Source organism: Trifolium pratense, linkage group LG4 (genome assembly GCF_020283565.1).
Source record: "Trifolium pratense cultivar HEN17-A07 linkage group LG4, ARS_RC_1.1, whole genome shotgun sequence".
Taxonomy (NCBI): domain Eukaryota; kingdom Viridiplantae; phylum Streptophyta; class Magnoliopsida; order Fabales; family Fabaceae; genus Trifolium; species Trifolium pratense.
Window position 1 is genome coordinate 46,826,113 of NC_060062.1, and position 15,407 is coordinate 46,841,519.

General features: G+C 31.6%; 2 protein-coding genes across 4 annotated transcripts; one reads left to right on the forward strand and one right to left on the reverse strand.

The window, feature by feature from the left end:
- The first annotated feature begins 1,068 nt into the window (after positions 1-1,068).
- Positions 1,069-6,437, forward strand: LOC123919584 (filament-like plant protein 7). 2 transcript variants are annotated; one of them, XM_045971534.1, is made up of 6 exons: positions 1,069-1,628; positions 2,026-2,140; positions 2,677-2,821; positions 2,954-5,408; positions 5,517-5,574; positions 5,705-6,437. In XM_045971534.1, the coding sequence occupies exons 2-6, from the start codon at positions 2,045-2,047 to the stop codon at positions 6,209-6,211; spliced, it is 3,261 nt and encodes a 1,086-aa protein (XP_045827490.1). In that variant the 5' UTR covers positions 1,069-1,628; positions 2,026-2,044; the 3' UTR covers positions 6,212-6,437. The 2 variants fall into 2 exon arrangements, with proteins under 2 accessions (XP_045827490.1, XP_045827489.1); XM_045971533.1 differs by having other exon boundaries at positions 1,120-1,628; positions 2,030-2,140.
- Positions 6,438-7,364: 927 nt separating this feature from the next.
- LOC123919585 (F-box/FBD/LRR-repeat protein At1g13570-like) lies at positions 7,365-10,389 on the reverse strand. 2 transcript variants are annotated; one of them, XM_045971536.1, is made up of 5 exons: positions 10,287-10,389; positions 10,107-10,169; positions 8,671-9,510; positions 8,371-8,526; positions 7,365-7,862 (listed from the first exon to the last, which is right to left on the reverse strand). In XM_045971536.1, the coding sequence occupies exons 2-5, from the start codon at positions 10,107-10,109 to the stop codon at positions 7,581-7,583; spliced, it is 1,281 nt and encodes a 426-aa protein (XP_045827492.1). In that variant the 5' UTR covers positions 10,110-10,169; positions 10,287-10,389; the 3' UTR covers positions 7,365-7,580. The 2 variants fall into 2 exon arrangements, with proteins under 2 accessions (XP_045827492.1, XP_045827491.1); XM_045971535.1 differs by having other exon boundaries at positions 10,234-10,358.
- Between the last annotated feature and the right edge of the window lie 5,018 nt (positions 10,390-15,407).

The following is a 15,407-nucleotide window of genomic DNA, read 5'->3' on the forward strand; positions in this document are numbered from 1 at the left end:
AAAAGTGAGTTAAACAGAATTGATTTATGTTTGGATACATTAACGTAAAAATAAAGGGTATTTATAAAAAAATATCAATTCTTTTTCTATTTTTTTTTTGACAAAATTCTTTTTCCAATTTTAAAAAACTACAATTTAATAAACTGCATAATAAATAATTTAAAAAGTGATAAAAACAAGGTTACATGAGACATTGAAATGTGAAAGATGTTTTTTTTTTAATAGATTTCAATATTGTTGAAGGTGTTATAGTATGAGAATATATATATAACTTTCCAAATCACACGTGATAATTAATAACTTTCCAAATCTCACATGATAATTATTCTCTAAATTTATGATTCGGTAGAAAAAAAAAATCATTGATCAGGAAAGACATAAAAATATTTCGTGATGAATAATATAGTCAACAATAATTTTGATATGATATACTTTTAAAATTGATGGTGTTTATCAATTATTGCACATAATTTTAATAACATTTGGTATACTTTCCATAGTGGTTAGAAATATTGCTTTGCACTGAAGGGTTGCGGGTTCGAATCCTAGTCAAGACAAAATTATATTATTTTTTAATAAAAATTGCAAGATAAAATGGAGGAAAAACAAATTAGGGTTTAGAATTTGCTTGTGTATTCAAACTTATAATATAAAAGATATTACACTGTTACCACTTTAATAACCATTGATTATAGAAATTGCGTATGTTGTGGTTACCTTTCAACAATTGTTATTGGGATCCGGATTCCGTGCAGTCGGATTGTTGGTGTACGGTTATGATTTAAAATTGATATTAATTGACTGCATTTGTTTAAACCGTCCGATCACAACCGGACGGCTAAAAAGTGACTGCACGGAAAATTCAACTGCACAAAATCCATTTCCTTGTTATTGCTATTGGCCAACATTCAACCATATTATTATTAATTTTTTTGGTTGATATAGAAAATGGCAAAATCATTGAAAACTCATACACAGAAAGTGGAGTGATCGGAGTTCGAACCCTGATCATAACGTGAGACATTAAGAATTTCGACATTTCTGTCGATTGAGCTACAATTTGTGGACATCATATTATTATTACTATATTAATATATGACTCTGGTAAACTGCAACTTTGATGAGCTGATGCTCTCCTCTTACAAGACATAAATCTGGAAACATATGGCCTACTGTATTTAAAAATCTCTCCTCCTCCTCTTTTCTCGTGCTATTAAGCAGATCCAACAAAAACCACCAAGCGTCCAAGCCGACACTTACCCATTTCCTCTCTTCCACTTCTCTCACCAACAAACAAAATCACTCTGTCAATCATTTTCTCTTCACTCTTACTCTTCACTTTCCCTTCTTTTTACTTCTTTCCCTTTTCCTTCTCTCTCACCAAACACACTCTCTACACCACAAACCTTACTTACCTATCTATCTCTCATTGTTGTTCTTGTTGTTGAGTTCTCTTCATACAGTGTTTTACAGATCAAATCAAACATCATTTACATTTTCATGTCTTAACACTTAACCTTCCTCTCTTAAATCTTTCTTATTCTTATCACCTTCTTCATTCACTTCACCACATTTCAAGTTTCTTACTTCAACATGCACAACTTCACTCTCATATTTCATTCATAGAGGTTAGTCACAAACCACTATTACTCTCTCTACCATTTTCTTTCTATTTTTTATTTTTTATTTTTTTTCTTCCTCTCCTACAACAAAGACATTGCATAGCTTATGTTAGTAATATACTTATAATGGGAAAAAATTGAAAAAAAATTAAATTTTTTTTCTCCTGAAATATGAAGTGCCATAGTCTTATTTGTGTTAAATTTTATAAAAATATGAATGGCATAGTTTTAGATTTTTTTATGAAATGGGTAATTGCTAAAAATTTATTTTTCTGAAAAAGAAGATTTTTATGCTGTTTTTGTCTTTTTTGTTACAGCAATTTTGTTGTTGAACTAGGTTGATGATTTGTTTCTTTGAGGTTAATAGGTTTTTTTATTTTTTTTATTTTTATGATTGTTATAGTTAGATCCTTGTTATCATTATGGATCAAAAAGGGTGGCCTTGGAGGAAAAAGTCATCAGAAAAGACAACTTTAACTACTGAAAATACCAATCTCACTTCAAAAGAAAATGGAGAGGTAAGTAAGCTACTTGTTTTTAGCATCAATTTTTTATATTCTGAATCTAACTTTTGTATAATTTTCTCATTTTCCAATTGTTATGGAATTTTGTAAGTTTGTATGATTATAGCATATGAATACATTGGATGCTTTTAACCTTCCTTTTTCTTCATTTAATTTTCTTACCTATTTTAGACCTACTTCATCAATTCATAAAGTCTCATACATTATTAGTTAGTAAGAGTGATATTATAGAACTTAAAAGATTCTTTCCTTTTTCTCACCCATCATATCCGCGCACCAAGCCCAATAGTATTGGGCGCGAGGGGGTGTGTTATGAGTCCCACATCGGTTGCGAGATAACTTGAATATATGTTTATAAGTGAGGACAATCCTCACCTTAAAAGATGGTTTTGTAGGGTTGAGTTAGGCTCAACTCCCAATTCTAAGAGTGGTGAATTAACGGATTGTAAAATCGATAACATAATTCTTGCTCTAATACTTGTGTGATAGGAATAACCAGCATGTTGTTTTGTTTGGTTTTTGTGTTTTAGGTACAGGCACTTCTAGCTGATAAAGAAAACTTGGAGAAAGAATTCAAAGAATTAAATAATAAGCTTACTTTGGCACTCTCTGATTGTAATGCTAAAGATGAGCTTGTGAAGAAACAAACAAAAATTGCACAAGATGCAGTGGCAGGTAATGTTCGTGCATGTCTTTGTGTGTTCGATTATTGTTTGCCTTGTAACGTAGGACATGAAAATAAGTGAATGAGCACTTTGAAATATTTTTACAGTACTTTTATCGGTCTGTGTAAATCTTGTTTTGAAGGTTGGGAAAAAGCAAAAGTCGAAGCGTTGTCTATGAAGCAAGGTCTTGAGGAAGCTTTGCAGCATCGATTAGTTTATGAAGAAAGAGTAGCCCATTTGGATGGAGCTCTCAAGGAATGTATGCAGCAGTTACGATTTGTTCGAGAAGAACAAGGGCAAAGGATTCATGATGCTGTGATGAAGGCTTCAAAAGAATTTGAAAAAGAGTGCATGGTTTGGGAGGAGCAGTTATCCGAGACAAGTAAAAGGCTGGCAAAAGCTGAGACTGAAAATTCTCATCTTAATAAAACCATTTTCGCAAGAGAAAAATTGATCGAGGACCTGAAAAGACAATTGACTCAAGCCGAGGCAGATCATAGTGCACTGAGGAATAGATTAGAGTCCACTGAGAAAGATAATACCTCTCTGAAGTATGAGGTTCGGGTGCTTGAAAAGGAGTTGGAGATCCGAAATGAAGAGAGAGAATTTAGTTGTCGGACCGCTGATGTTTCTCACAAACATCACTTAGAGAATGTTAAAAAAATTGCCAAGTTAGAATCAGAATGTCAGAGGTTACGCCTTCTGGTTCGAAAACGGTTACCAGGTCCTGCTTCCTTGGCGAAAATGAAAAATGAAGTTGAATTTTTAGGACGAGATTCCGTTGAAATAAGAAGGAACAAGTTGAATTCAACTAGTTTAATGTTCGAATCTTCACTTGACGGTTCTCCCGGGACTCCGAATAGAAGAATCAATACTTTGACAGAGCAGCTGTATGCCGTGGAAGAAGAAAACAAAGCTTTAAAAGATTCCCTAAATAGGAAAATGAGTGAGCTCCAATTCTCAAGAGTAATGCTTTCTCGCACAGCATCCAAACTTTTGCAACTCGAGTCTCAGAGTGAAGAATCTTCTAAAGGTCAAGTAGCTTTGGAGCAGCATAGAAGTAACCTTACACCACATGAATTCTCGTTTGCATCGATGTCTGATATTGGCAGTGATGACAAGGTTAGCTGTGCCGACTCCTCGGCTTCGGCGTTGATTTCAGAACTGGATCACTTTAGAAGTGGAAAACAAAAGGAATCATGGTCCTGCAGAAGCATTGGAGCTTCAGACATAAATCTCATGGATGACTTTGTCGAAATGGAAAAATTGGCAGTGGTTTCTGTTGAAAAATCCTCGGAAATCTCTGGTGCTTCTTTGAAAGAAGTTAATGAGATCAATGGCTTCTCAGAGACCGGGAAAAGTGAGACTACCCCCGAAGTAGTAGGTAAGGCGACCATTCCAGTTTCTGATCACATTTCAGACTTCATGGCATCGATTCAGAAAACATGTTCCCTTGATGAACTTAAGGATAACATTCCTAGTTGGCTTCAAGATGTAGTAAAAATGGTCCTGGAACAAAACCATGTCACTCATAAAAATCCTGATGCAATACTCGAGAATATTAGAGAAGCTATGAGGTATCTGAATAATCAAGATCCGTGTGTCTTTGGTTCGAACAAAGTCTCTGGTCATGTTGACGAATCTGATACTTCAAATAACTCTTCGACAGTAGTTCCATCCACTGACGTAAATATTACTGACCTGTCACCAGTAAAGAAAACCAAACAACAAGCTCAGGAAGATCCGAGTAAATCAATAGGAAAGATAATTGAGCTTATTGAAAGAATCAGCTTGCTTGCTGTGGATTGTGATAACTCAGATTCCTTAAGCACTAGTGATTCAGGAATGCCAACAGGCTATATGGTTCGTGTTTTCCAGTGGAAAACATCTGAACTCGGCAACGTTTTACAGCAATTTCTACACGTGTGTTATGATTTACTGAATGGCAAGGTTGATCATGAAAAATTTGCCGAAGAACTAACAGTAGCTTTGGATTGGATAATGAATCACTGCTTTTCACTTCAGGATGTTTCTTGTATGAGGGATGCTATCAAGAAACAATTTGACTGGGATGAGACACGAAGCGAAAGTGAAGCAGAGTTTGGGATGTTGAGTCATTTTGTAGAGGAAGATAAGTTGCATCATTCCGCAGAACAGTTGTCATGTTTGCCTCAAGCAACTACTTCAGATGGTCACGATCTTCAGACTCGAGAAATGTATTGTGACGAGGAAGAAGAAATTAAAAATATTAAAGGAAGATTGATCAGCGCTGAATCTCAAAAGGAAACATTGGAAGGGACACTTCAATCAGCTACTGATAAGATTGATTCCTTAACGAATCAACTTCAAGAATCGGAGAATACTATTAACAGCTTGAGATTAGAGTTACAATCCTCAAACAAATGCAATGGAATACTTGAGGATCAAATACAAAATCACAAAGCGATGAAATCAGATCTTGATGCACAGCGTAAAGGGACCGAATTAAAAGAAGTTGGTCTCAAGGTTTTGGAATTAGAAGTGGAACTCGAGAACAAAAACCACTGTTGTGAAGAATTAGAGACCAGATGTCTTGAATTGCAGCTTCAGGTTGAAAGGTATGAGCTATCTTCAAATATTTGTTGTTTCAATGCAATATTATTTTTTAACATTTAGCGTTTAATTTCTAATCGAGGATTTGTTGCATATCCAATTAATGTTCTCAGCATGTCAAAGGAGTGCTCAGACCCTGATATCAACCAGAAAGACAAGCCATTACGAACTGTAAGTTTATCTCGTTATATTCCTTTTTCTCGATGACTCGTACATAGTAAGATTACTAGCTCATGTGTTACACTCTGGAATATTTAATCAACATTGGTATTGAATTGAAGAGTGTTGATCAATCCTACAGGATTTGGAGATAACAGCTGCTTCAGAAAAGTTGGCAGAGTGTCAAGAAACCATCCTTAACCTTGGGAAGCAACTGAAGTCATTGGCTGCGCCAAAGGATGCATCCCTTTTCGACAATGTCATTGCTGCGCAGCTAACCAATACCAACACGTCATCTGCCACCACCACCACGGTATCAAAAATGAATCCTAACCCTGCTCCTCCGAAAGTTATGAAAGTGAAGAATCGATCTCTTCTCGACCAGATGCTGTCTGACGATGATACTAAAGCCAAGGTTTCCAAAGTAAGTGACGGCGACTCCAATCTCACCACCATTCCAGGCTTTATAGAGCCACTGGAGAAAATTTTAGCTTTGAATGGATTTAAAGATCAGGATGATAGTGCTACTGCTAATGATTTGGCCATTGTACCTACTAAGAAATCGGGAAGTGGAAGTTTGTGGAAGAAGTTATTATGGAAAAAGAAGAAAAGTGGCAACATGAAAACAACTCTTCCATTGAATACCTGAAAGGCTCATTCATATAATAATTTTCGGTGTTGTTCAATACAGTACTTACTGAAAGAAGGAAATTATATTTCTTTTTATTGAAGGAACTTGGTTGGTGCTTTTGTGTGTTTTGATCTTGTATATATGCCTTAAAACTAACAGCCGAAAGTTCATGTTAAGCCATTGTTAAGATACTAGTTTGGTCACCATAACTCTATCTCAGCTTCGGTTCGGTTCTTTTATAAAAGACAATTTACTTTTCTAGATTCATTTAATAACCGATATACATAGTATATAATATTTTTTTTTTTTTGGTTTTAGGTGACACTCCTAAAATGTAATCATTCAATCAAATCACATCATAAATTTACCCTATTGAATTGAAATTTTTCCGAACGATTTATAGGAGAAATTTATTAACCACTTAAGTCTAATAACTTTGAAATAATATTTCTTTTGACAACAATAAAACTCAATTGCACTTATCAGAATTTGAAAACAATGTAGCATAACCAACAATGAATTGGTCCGAGTAGTAAGGATCTTGGTCCCCTTAAGCATGTGGTCAGGGATTCGATTCATGGCTCATGCGTATGGAGAAAATTCGGTTGGGAGGGGAGAACCCACCTTGTGTGCCCCACAGGTTCCCCGACGGAGATTAGTCATCGTTTACGGCGTTGGAAACTTCGTACCAATATCATGGTAACCAATAAAAAACAATGTAGCATAATCTTGATCTAGCTTCACAATAATAGGCTAGATTACTTGTATAAATTTAATAAAAGCTATGGATGGGACTATATCAGGATTAACTAAATACTACCAATTATGATAATGAAACCACTATATATTCATGCAATATGCAGAGATCGGAGTTTAAACACTGATAAACCTATTTATTCACCTTATAAGATAAAATTCTAATCACTAGACTACTTGACAAAAAAAAAACTTGAAGGTTCATTTTACTTCATCAGATTTTGTTGTTTCTAGCATAATATTGTTAATTTATATCACTTTATTTATTTAGATCTGCTTATAAAATAAAAAAAATAAAAAACCACAAAACTAAGTAACTAAGAAGGAGAACCACACACCACCATGATATGAATAAGGCTATTAGGCTAAGCAATATCACTATTGTTAATGATGCTAAATAGAAAGTTCAATGAGATACGTTGATACTGGGAAATATATTAAGGAAAATATATATTAAAAATACTTCCATTGTATCTCAAAAATTACTGCATATAAATCCTTCATGTGTTAGAACCATATAAATTTTGATTACCTACTAATCATAACCATCTGATAAAAGTATTTTGAAACTTGTTTGTACATATTAAACTTGAATCATTGCCCCTTTTTGAAAGACCAAGAATGATTGGCATCATTCTTCCCAAATAACTTCAGCTTCTGCCGACGCTCTTTTGAACCGAATTAGTGCTCTTGTCAAATCAGGTGTGACATCTTTATCGGGCTTCACAATCATATTTTCTAACACAGGAGAATATAGAAGTAAAAATTTGATAAAATCTAATTCCGATGTGGTACCAGAGATGCCACCTATAGTCACATGTCGCACTTGGATGGGCATGGCTGGCCTCGAGAAGATATCTTCCCAAGAATAGCATGTTGGTGTCAAAAGGTCAGTGTCCTCCTCAATCCGTGCCTAGATGCAATTGTGAAAAATTCATTGATCAAAGGAAAAAATATAGTATGCATAAGAGAGATAAGAGAGATAAAATTCATAATAAACTTTAACGGTAACATTGTATTGATTGATAAAAGATGAAAGAATGAGATAGCTAGTCTCTTATTTTATAGGAATCTACTGCATTTGATGTTGTAACTAACTCTATCTTTTTTTTTTTCTTTTTCGGTAAGCATATAACTAACTCTATCGAAATTCCAACTGATTCGTAACTTCAGTTAGCAATATGATCTCACATCTAGTCATAGAATTTAATTCAATTTTGAGTTCTTTACTAAAAAGAAACTCAACTTTGAGGTTAACAAATTTTTTTTTGTAAACACTGAACAAATATTTATAATCAAAATGGTTCGCAACTTCTAGAGCTTAATAACTACATAAAAACAAAAATAGAATGCACAAGTGCAACCAACCACAAACCAGAATGCAAAGCCAAGTCAAACCAAACTAAATAATAAGTACTCACAGATATTTCTAACTTTTGAAGATTATGTGAGCTTCTGAGCAAGCAAAGAGCAGCCGAAATTTCCTTTAAGTCTTCGAAGTTTATGCATAAGGAAAGATCACCTAAACAGATACAAGGTGTAGGAAGCTCTACCGGCACAACCCCTGCAGCCAAATACTGAAAAAGAACCATGACTTTAAATCAAAATATGAACATAATGTTCTTAATACTTACAAAAATACGTAGGGATTGGGGGGGACTTAAACAAGTACTATACCTTTAAAAAAATAATGTTAATATGATGATGCTCAAGTACTATACCTTTAAAAAATAATTTTGAATCACTAGACTTTTTATGTGAGGTCGATGATTGAAAAATTTGAGCAAATTGCTAGAGCATCCACGCAATCTACTTCGATTGTTTTCAGAGTCCAAATACAACCTTAAACTAACAAATACCGTAACTAGTTGGAAAGTGTTGTCAAAGTTAATATCCTCAAAATTACCCAAGATGTCAAATTCCTTAAGCTTTGGCGCATGAACATTAAGTTGGGTGATGTTGTCAATATCTGTCAACATCAAATTTTCAAGCAGAGGGCAGCCGGATATCAATTTTTCAAGATGATCTTGATTTATAGTAACATGATCCAAATCAAGACTTGTCAAGTTCCTCAAGCCTTCAAATGTTGTTGGAGGTTTAAGCCAACACGAATATAACTCTAAACGATTTAAACTTTGACAAGAGAATAAGCACCAAGGTATCTTATAGCGTACTTCATCCATCAAAACTAGATCCAGTACAAGCTCTTTAATAGACCTTCTGATTAGATGAAGAATCCACCGATCAATATCAGTCGCAACACTCGAATTAACGGGAATATGATTGAGGTCAGAGATCTCAAACTTGTTGATTGGCCCAGAATGAAGTAAAAGTACATGATCAACAATTGAAGGGTCTTCGGAGACATAATTTGGATCAAACACAAGATTTGGTATTGTGTACCATTTGTTCCTCCATTTGCTTGATAAAACACTAGTTCTCACTGCTTCTTCAATTGGCAAGAAAGACAGAATTTGGTCTGTTACATGACCTGGTAAGCAACTAATTCTGTCTGGCTCCGCATCAATGAGAGTAGAATTTTTTTGTTTGCTTTTTCTTACCTTGAGACAGATACATTCATGCAAAGAATAAAAAAACAAACTAGTTAGTATATATGTATCTACTTAGGTATACAAGAATCAAAGAATAGTACAATTATTTACTCTTGCTACAATAGTGCCATAACTTCAAATAGGCACAAACATAATGTTGCGTGATAGCAGTATATTGAAATACATTGATGGAATACATATTATTATTATTTTGAAACGGCCAAAGTCAGTCATTACTACCTACGTACCAAATTATAAGTCGTTTTACATTACTAATGAAACATTTAATGTTATTTTTCCTATTATACTCTTGACTATTTATTACTCACTTCTTTCAATTTTTCAATTTATCTTTCCGATACCATTCATGAAGGTCAATTTTGTAATCTAACTCATAATTTATTTTTTCCATGCAACAATAATTACATTAATAATTTGTGTAATTTGGTCAAAAAACGACTTATACTATATTAGTATTTCTCCTTTACCGGAATTTGAACCCGGGTCCTTTTACACCTTAACACCTTTAACCACTACCTTAAACTAGTTGAGCTACCCAGAATGCATGTAATAATAGACAGAAGAAGAAGACTTTGAGAAATTACCATGTTAAGCTACCGATTGAGTAGTTCCTGGAAAGTCACGCAAAAATCCTTTGAATGCAATTGCTACAAACAACAAACAAAAGTATTAATTAGTTTGAGAAAAGATAAAGAAGAAAATATGCATTACATTTTGAGAGAAGGGATTGTTCCAATTTGAGATTTGATTCAAACAATTGAGACCTAGCTGGGAATCAAAAGGGTTAGGGTTCACGCCTATCCCTACTGTCAGCACGAAGGAACTCAACAACTCGACTCGACTCTCCTATAAGCTTCACTTCTATTTATTTATTCTACTGTAATATTTATTATTTATTATTAATCATTTTTACCCAATATTTTGGTACACTGAAAAAATAAATTTATAGACAAAATTGTAAATTCACACACACAAAGTTAAAATATCGAGATGGTGTCCGACCTACCTAACAATTCAGACATTTCTAATACTTATTTTTTGGTTCTTTCCCTGTGTAACATGTTTATGGATGTCAATTTATATTAATAAATGGAGATTTTGTAGGATATTTGAAGTTCTAACTTCTAAGGTTCTGTTTGGCAAATAACGGTTGGCTGATAAGCTAGTGATAATTTCTGGCTGATGGCTGATGGTTAATAGCTTATAGCTGATAAGTTAATTAAAGTGTTTGATAAAATCAGCGGTTTAACTAGCTGATAAATGTAAAATGACATAAAAGGGTCTCGTTGTTAATTCATAAGATAATTTATATCAATATTTAATATACTTAGAATTTAAAAATTAAATTTTCTAATATATATACTACATTATTTATATTATTAAACTAATTTTTATTAGTTAAAATTTCATTTTCTAAAAATCATGGTTTTCCTAAAAACTCATAGTAAAAATTGATATTTTTAGGGGTGTACGTGGGCCGGATTGGGTTGGGTTTGGCCAAAACTAAAACCCAAACCACATATGGTACTCCGGGTTGGGTTTAGTAAAATAACCACCCGTTATAACATTGGGCCGGGTTGGGTAAATCCACCAATTTTCGGGTTGGATTGGGTTGGGTTGTGGGTTACCCAAATTATTTTTCTATTTTTTTATATTAAATATCTAAATGTTGAATCATCATATCTACTATATAAGAAAAGAAGGTACATATGAAATCCCTAATTTGCCCCTTTTTCATTTTTTGACACATAATCAATTCAGGGTTATTTTGTGTCTTTATTAAAAAAAGTTAGTAGAAAAATGCTAAAAAATTTCTTAGTATGAATCGAACCCTTAACCTTTTAGTTGCACTTTTTATTAGATTTACCACTAAGCCATATGAATTAATTTGTTATATTTTTGGAACCAACATATAATCAACATGAGTTAAGTTAAAAGAAGAAAGGGAAAGTGTTTAGTTATTTTTTCTTTTTTATAATAAGAGAGTAAAATTCATGTACAAATAAAATGAAAGATTCAATGAAATTCTTTATTTCAACGTCATAAGTACATTATACCAAATAAGACAACAAATGTATGGTTTTTTTTTACAATATAGAGGTACATGATGTTGTTTCCATTTATTTATGATATTTTATTTGAGTCCAACCCTTTCTTTAGTGTAATTTTATCATTTATTGTTTATGTTTCGTTATTTTAGATTCACTCAACTTGATTTATGGACTTCAATCCAATATTTAATTAAGTTAATTTTCAATTTGTAGTTCAACTCAATAAATTTAATTAATTTAATACAAGAATATGGTGGGAGAAAAACTGAAAAACTCCCGTAAAAAAATGGTGAGACAAAAACAATAAAAATTGTCAGTTACCTCAAGAGGATTATTCTCTACAGTTGCGCGTGAATGATACATTTAGTTTAAAAAAAACAGTAAAAATTAAATACAAAGTTGAAAATAGTTGAAAAATAAATGACATTTTTTAGAAGTTTTTTTTTTTTAAAGTTTTTTTGTTTTTGATATAAGGACTAATATTTTTTTTAACAAACCAAAATGAGATATAGTAACATAGAAAACCTCCCCAACACAAGACGTACCGAGGTAGACTACAAAAGTTTACAAAGAGTCAGAGAAACAAAACCATAAACAAATCACACAAGAAAGATATAATAAGAAATATATGACTTTTGTTCTTATGAGATTTTTCTATGCGGAAGAAAATTATTGGAGAAAAAAAGGACTAAAATATTATGTTGCCTATTTTTTTTAAATAATTTTACGGGTTATATTCAAATTAATACGGGAACCTAATTTTTATGGATATATCTACGGGTCTTATATTTTTACTCATATATTAGTAAAGTTGTTTATTTTTTTTATAATTTTACGAGTTATAGTCATATATTAATATGAGGACATAGTCTTTCGTGTGAATTCTACGAGACCTATGTTTTTCTTTTTTTTTTAGACTAACAATAAACAATATTCATTTATTCAAGTAAGTAGAGTACGTGTGAATCTGCACTGAATCTGAATCGGAGCAAATCTGAACAAAACAAACATTGTACTACAACGGAATTAAACCGGACACCGTACCAAGACGCGAACTCAAGACAAAAAAACTCTGCTCTAAGACGGGATTAAAACAACATCAGACAAGAACAACAAAAGAAAACTCAAATGAAACATAAGAATGTGTGAAAAATCACTTATTTAAATAAGGCTTAAATGAAGTTTTGGTCCCCCTATTTTCAAATTTTTGAAGTTTTGATCCCCCTATTTTAAAAACCAACTTTTTTGTCCCCCTATTTTAATTTTTCTTGAGTTTTGGTCCCCCACTCCATTTTATGGTCAATTTTGATGACATGTCTATTAATGACATGACATACTTGGTCAAAACAATATTCTTGTCATTAAACTTTTTCTTCCATTTCAATAAATATATTTTAAATATTAAGAAAATTAAAATAATCTATAAAAAAAAGTTAAAATATTAATTAGTGATTGATATTTTTTATCCCTCTCTTTAATCATATCTTCAACGCCATCGCCATCCTTCGTCATATGTTTCTATCAACACCATCATTCACTCCATTACTATTAACCCTTCCTTCAAAATAAGTTTTATCCACAACAACAAACCCTAAAACCCAAAGAGTGGAAGATCATATTTTTAATATTGAGTTGCAGAAAATAAATGAAGAACAAACATTAATCCATAAAACAAGATAAATACCAAATTGATGACATGGATAATGTTTTTGCCAAGTGTGCAATGTCATGTCATTAATGACCTTGACATGTCATCAAAATTGACCCTAAAATGGAGTGGGGATCAAAACTCAAGAAAAATTAAAATAGGGGGACCAAAAAGTTGGTTTTTAAAATAGGGGGATCAAAACTTCAAGAAATTGAAAATAGGGGGACCAAAACTGCATTAAAGCCTTTAAATAAAAAAAAATATAAAACAATCAAAAAGAGGTGATTTTAGATCAAAATTGATCCAAAATCACCCCTCTTTGAAAGATGAACAAGAATAAAAAGCAAAAAATAGGGTTTACTATGTTGTTGTTGTGGGGCGGCTATGAAAAAGCAAAAAGTGGCATATATTTTTCCTCTTATTAATAAGATTTCATGTTCTTTAATAATTTATGTAGGATTATATATATTTATACTCATCAATTAATAAGATAACCTTTTTTTTTTATTTGCACGAGACTTATAATTTTAATCATATATTAATAAAGTTGTTTATTTTTTTATAATTTTACGGGTTATACTAGATCAAATATTAATACAAGGACCTAATTATTTTGTTCATTTTTACGAGCCATATTTTTTTTTATTAATATATTAATAAGGTTGCTCATTCTTGACATATATTTATACTCATGCATTAACTGAAGGATATAATCTTTTGTGTGATTTCTGCGGTGCCTGTGTTTTTTTTTAACAAACTAAAATGAATTTTATTATTAATAATGAGTCCTGATTGTCACAAGGTGTGCCAAATAAAACAACAACAGTTTATATCATACACGTACGCATGGCCTATGTTTTTACTCTTATTAATAAAATTTACAGTTTTTAACTATTTTTTGTGAACTTATATTTATACTCATATATTAATACGATAACCTGATCTTCTGTGTAGTTTATGCGGGACCTATGTTTTTTACTCATATTAATACGATTAATACGTTTGTCCGTTCTTTTATAACATATACGGAACCTATAAAATACTCATATATTAATATGGAAACTTTTTTTTTTGTGATTTCTACGGAGCTTATACTTTTATTTATATATTAATTAACTTGCCTATTTTGTTTTACAATTTTACGGGTTATACTCATATTTAATACAATGACCTAATTATTTTGATGATTTTTGTGAGACCTATATTTTCACTAACATATTAACAAGGTTACCTATTTTTTAATAATTTTAAAAGGATATATTTATACTCATATATTTAATACAGGGACCTAATTTTTTGGTGGTTTTTACAAGGCCTATGTTTTTACTAATATATTAATAAGGTAACCTATTTTTCCATAATTTCTACATTATCATTTATATTCAAATATTAATACGGAGACATAAGGTTTTTTTGTGATAGTTTTACCATTGTTCTTTTTCTTTTTTTTTTACCAAATATTATATCTTTCTATTTTTTTAATCTTTTAATCTACTTCCCAATAAATTACTATTTTATGTTATTAAGTGAAGTTTTCAATTTTTTACTATTATTTTTAGACCTATATTTATAATTATATATTAATACGAGATCCTAATCTTTTGTGTGATTTCTGGGGACCTATGTGTTTTTTTTTTTGGTACATGGGAACCTATGTGTTTTACTCATATTAATAAGTTTGCCCATTCTTTTATAACATATGCGGGACCTATATTTAAACTCATATATTAATATGGAAACTTTTTTGTTTTTGTGGTTTCTACGGGACTTATACTTTTAATTATATATTAATTAAGTTGTTTGAAACAAAAATAAAATAAAAATTAAGTTGTCTATTTTTTTTTACAATTTTTCTGGTTATACTCATATTTAATACGATGACCTAATTATTTTGATGACTGTTGCGAGACCTATCCTATATTTTCACTAACATTTTAATATGATTGCCTATTTTTTAATAATTTTTACGGGACTATATTTATACTCATATATTAATACATGGACATAAGTTTTTTTTGTGATTTTTCAACACCTATGTTTTTACTAATATATTAATAAGGTAGCCTATTTTTTTTCTTCATAATTTCTACATTATCTATATTTATATTCCTAAATTAATACGGAGACCTAAAGTTTTTTTGTGATGGTTTTACCATTGTTCTTTTTCTATTTTTTTTACCAAATAT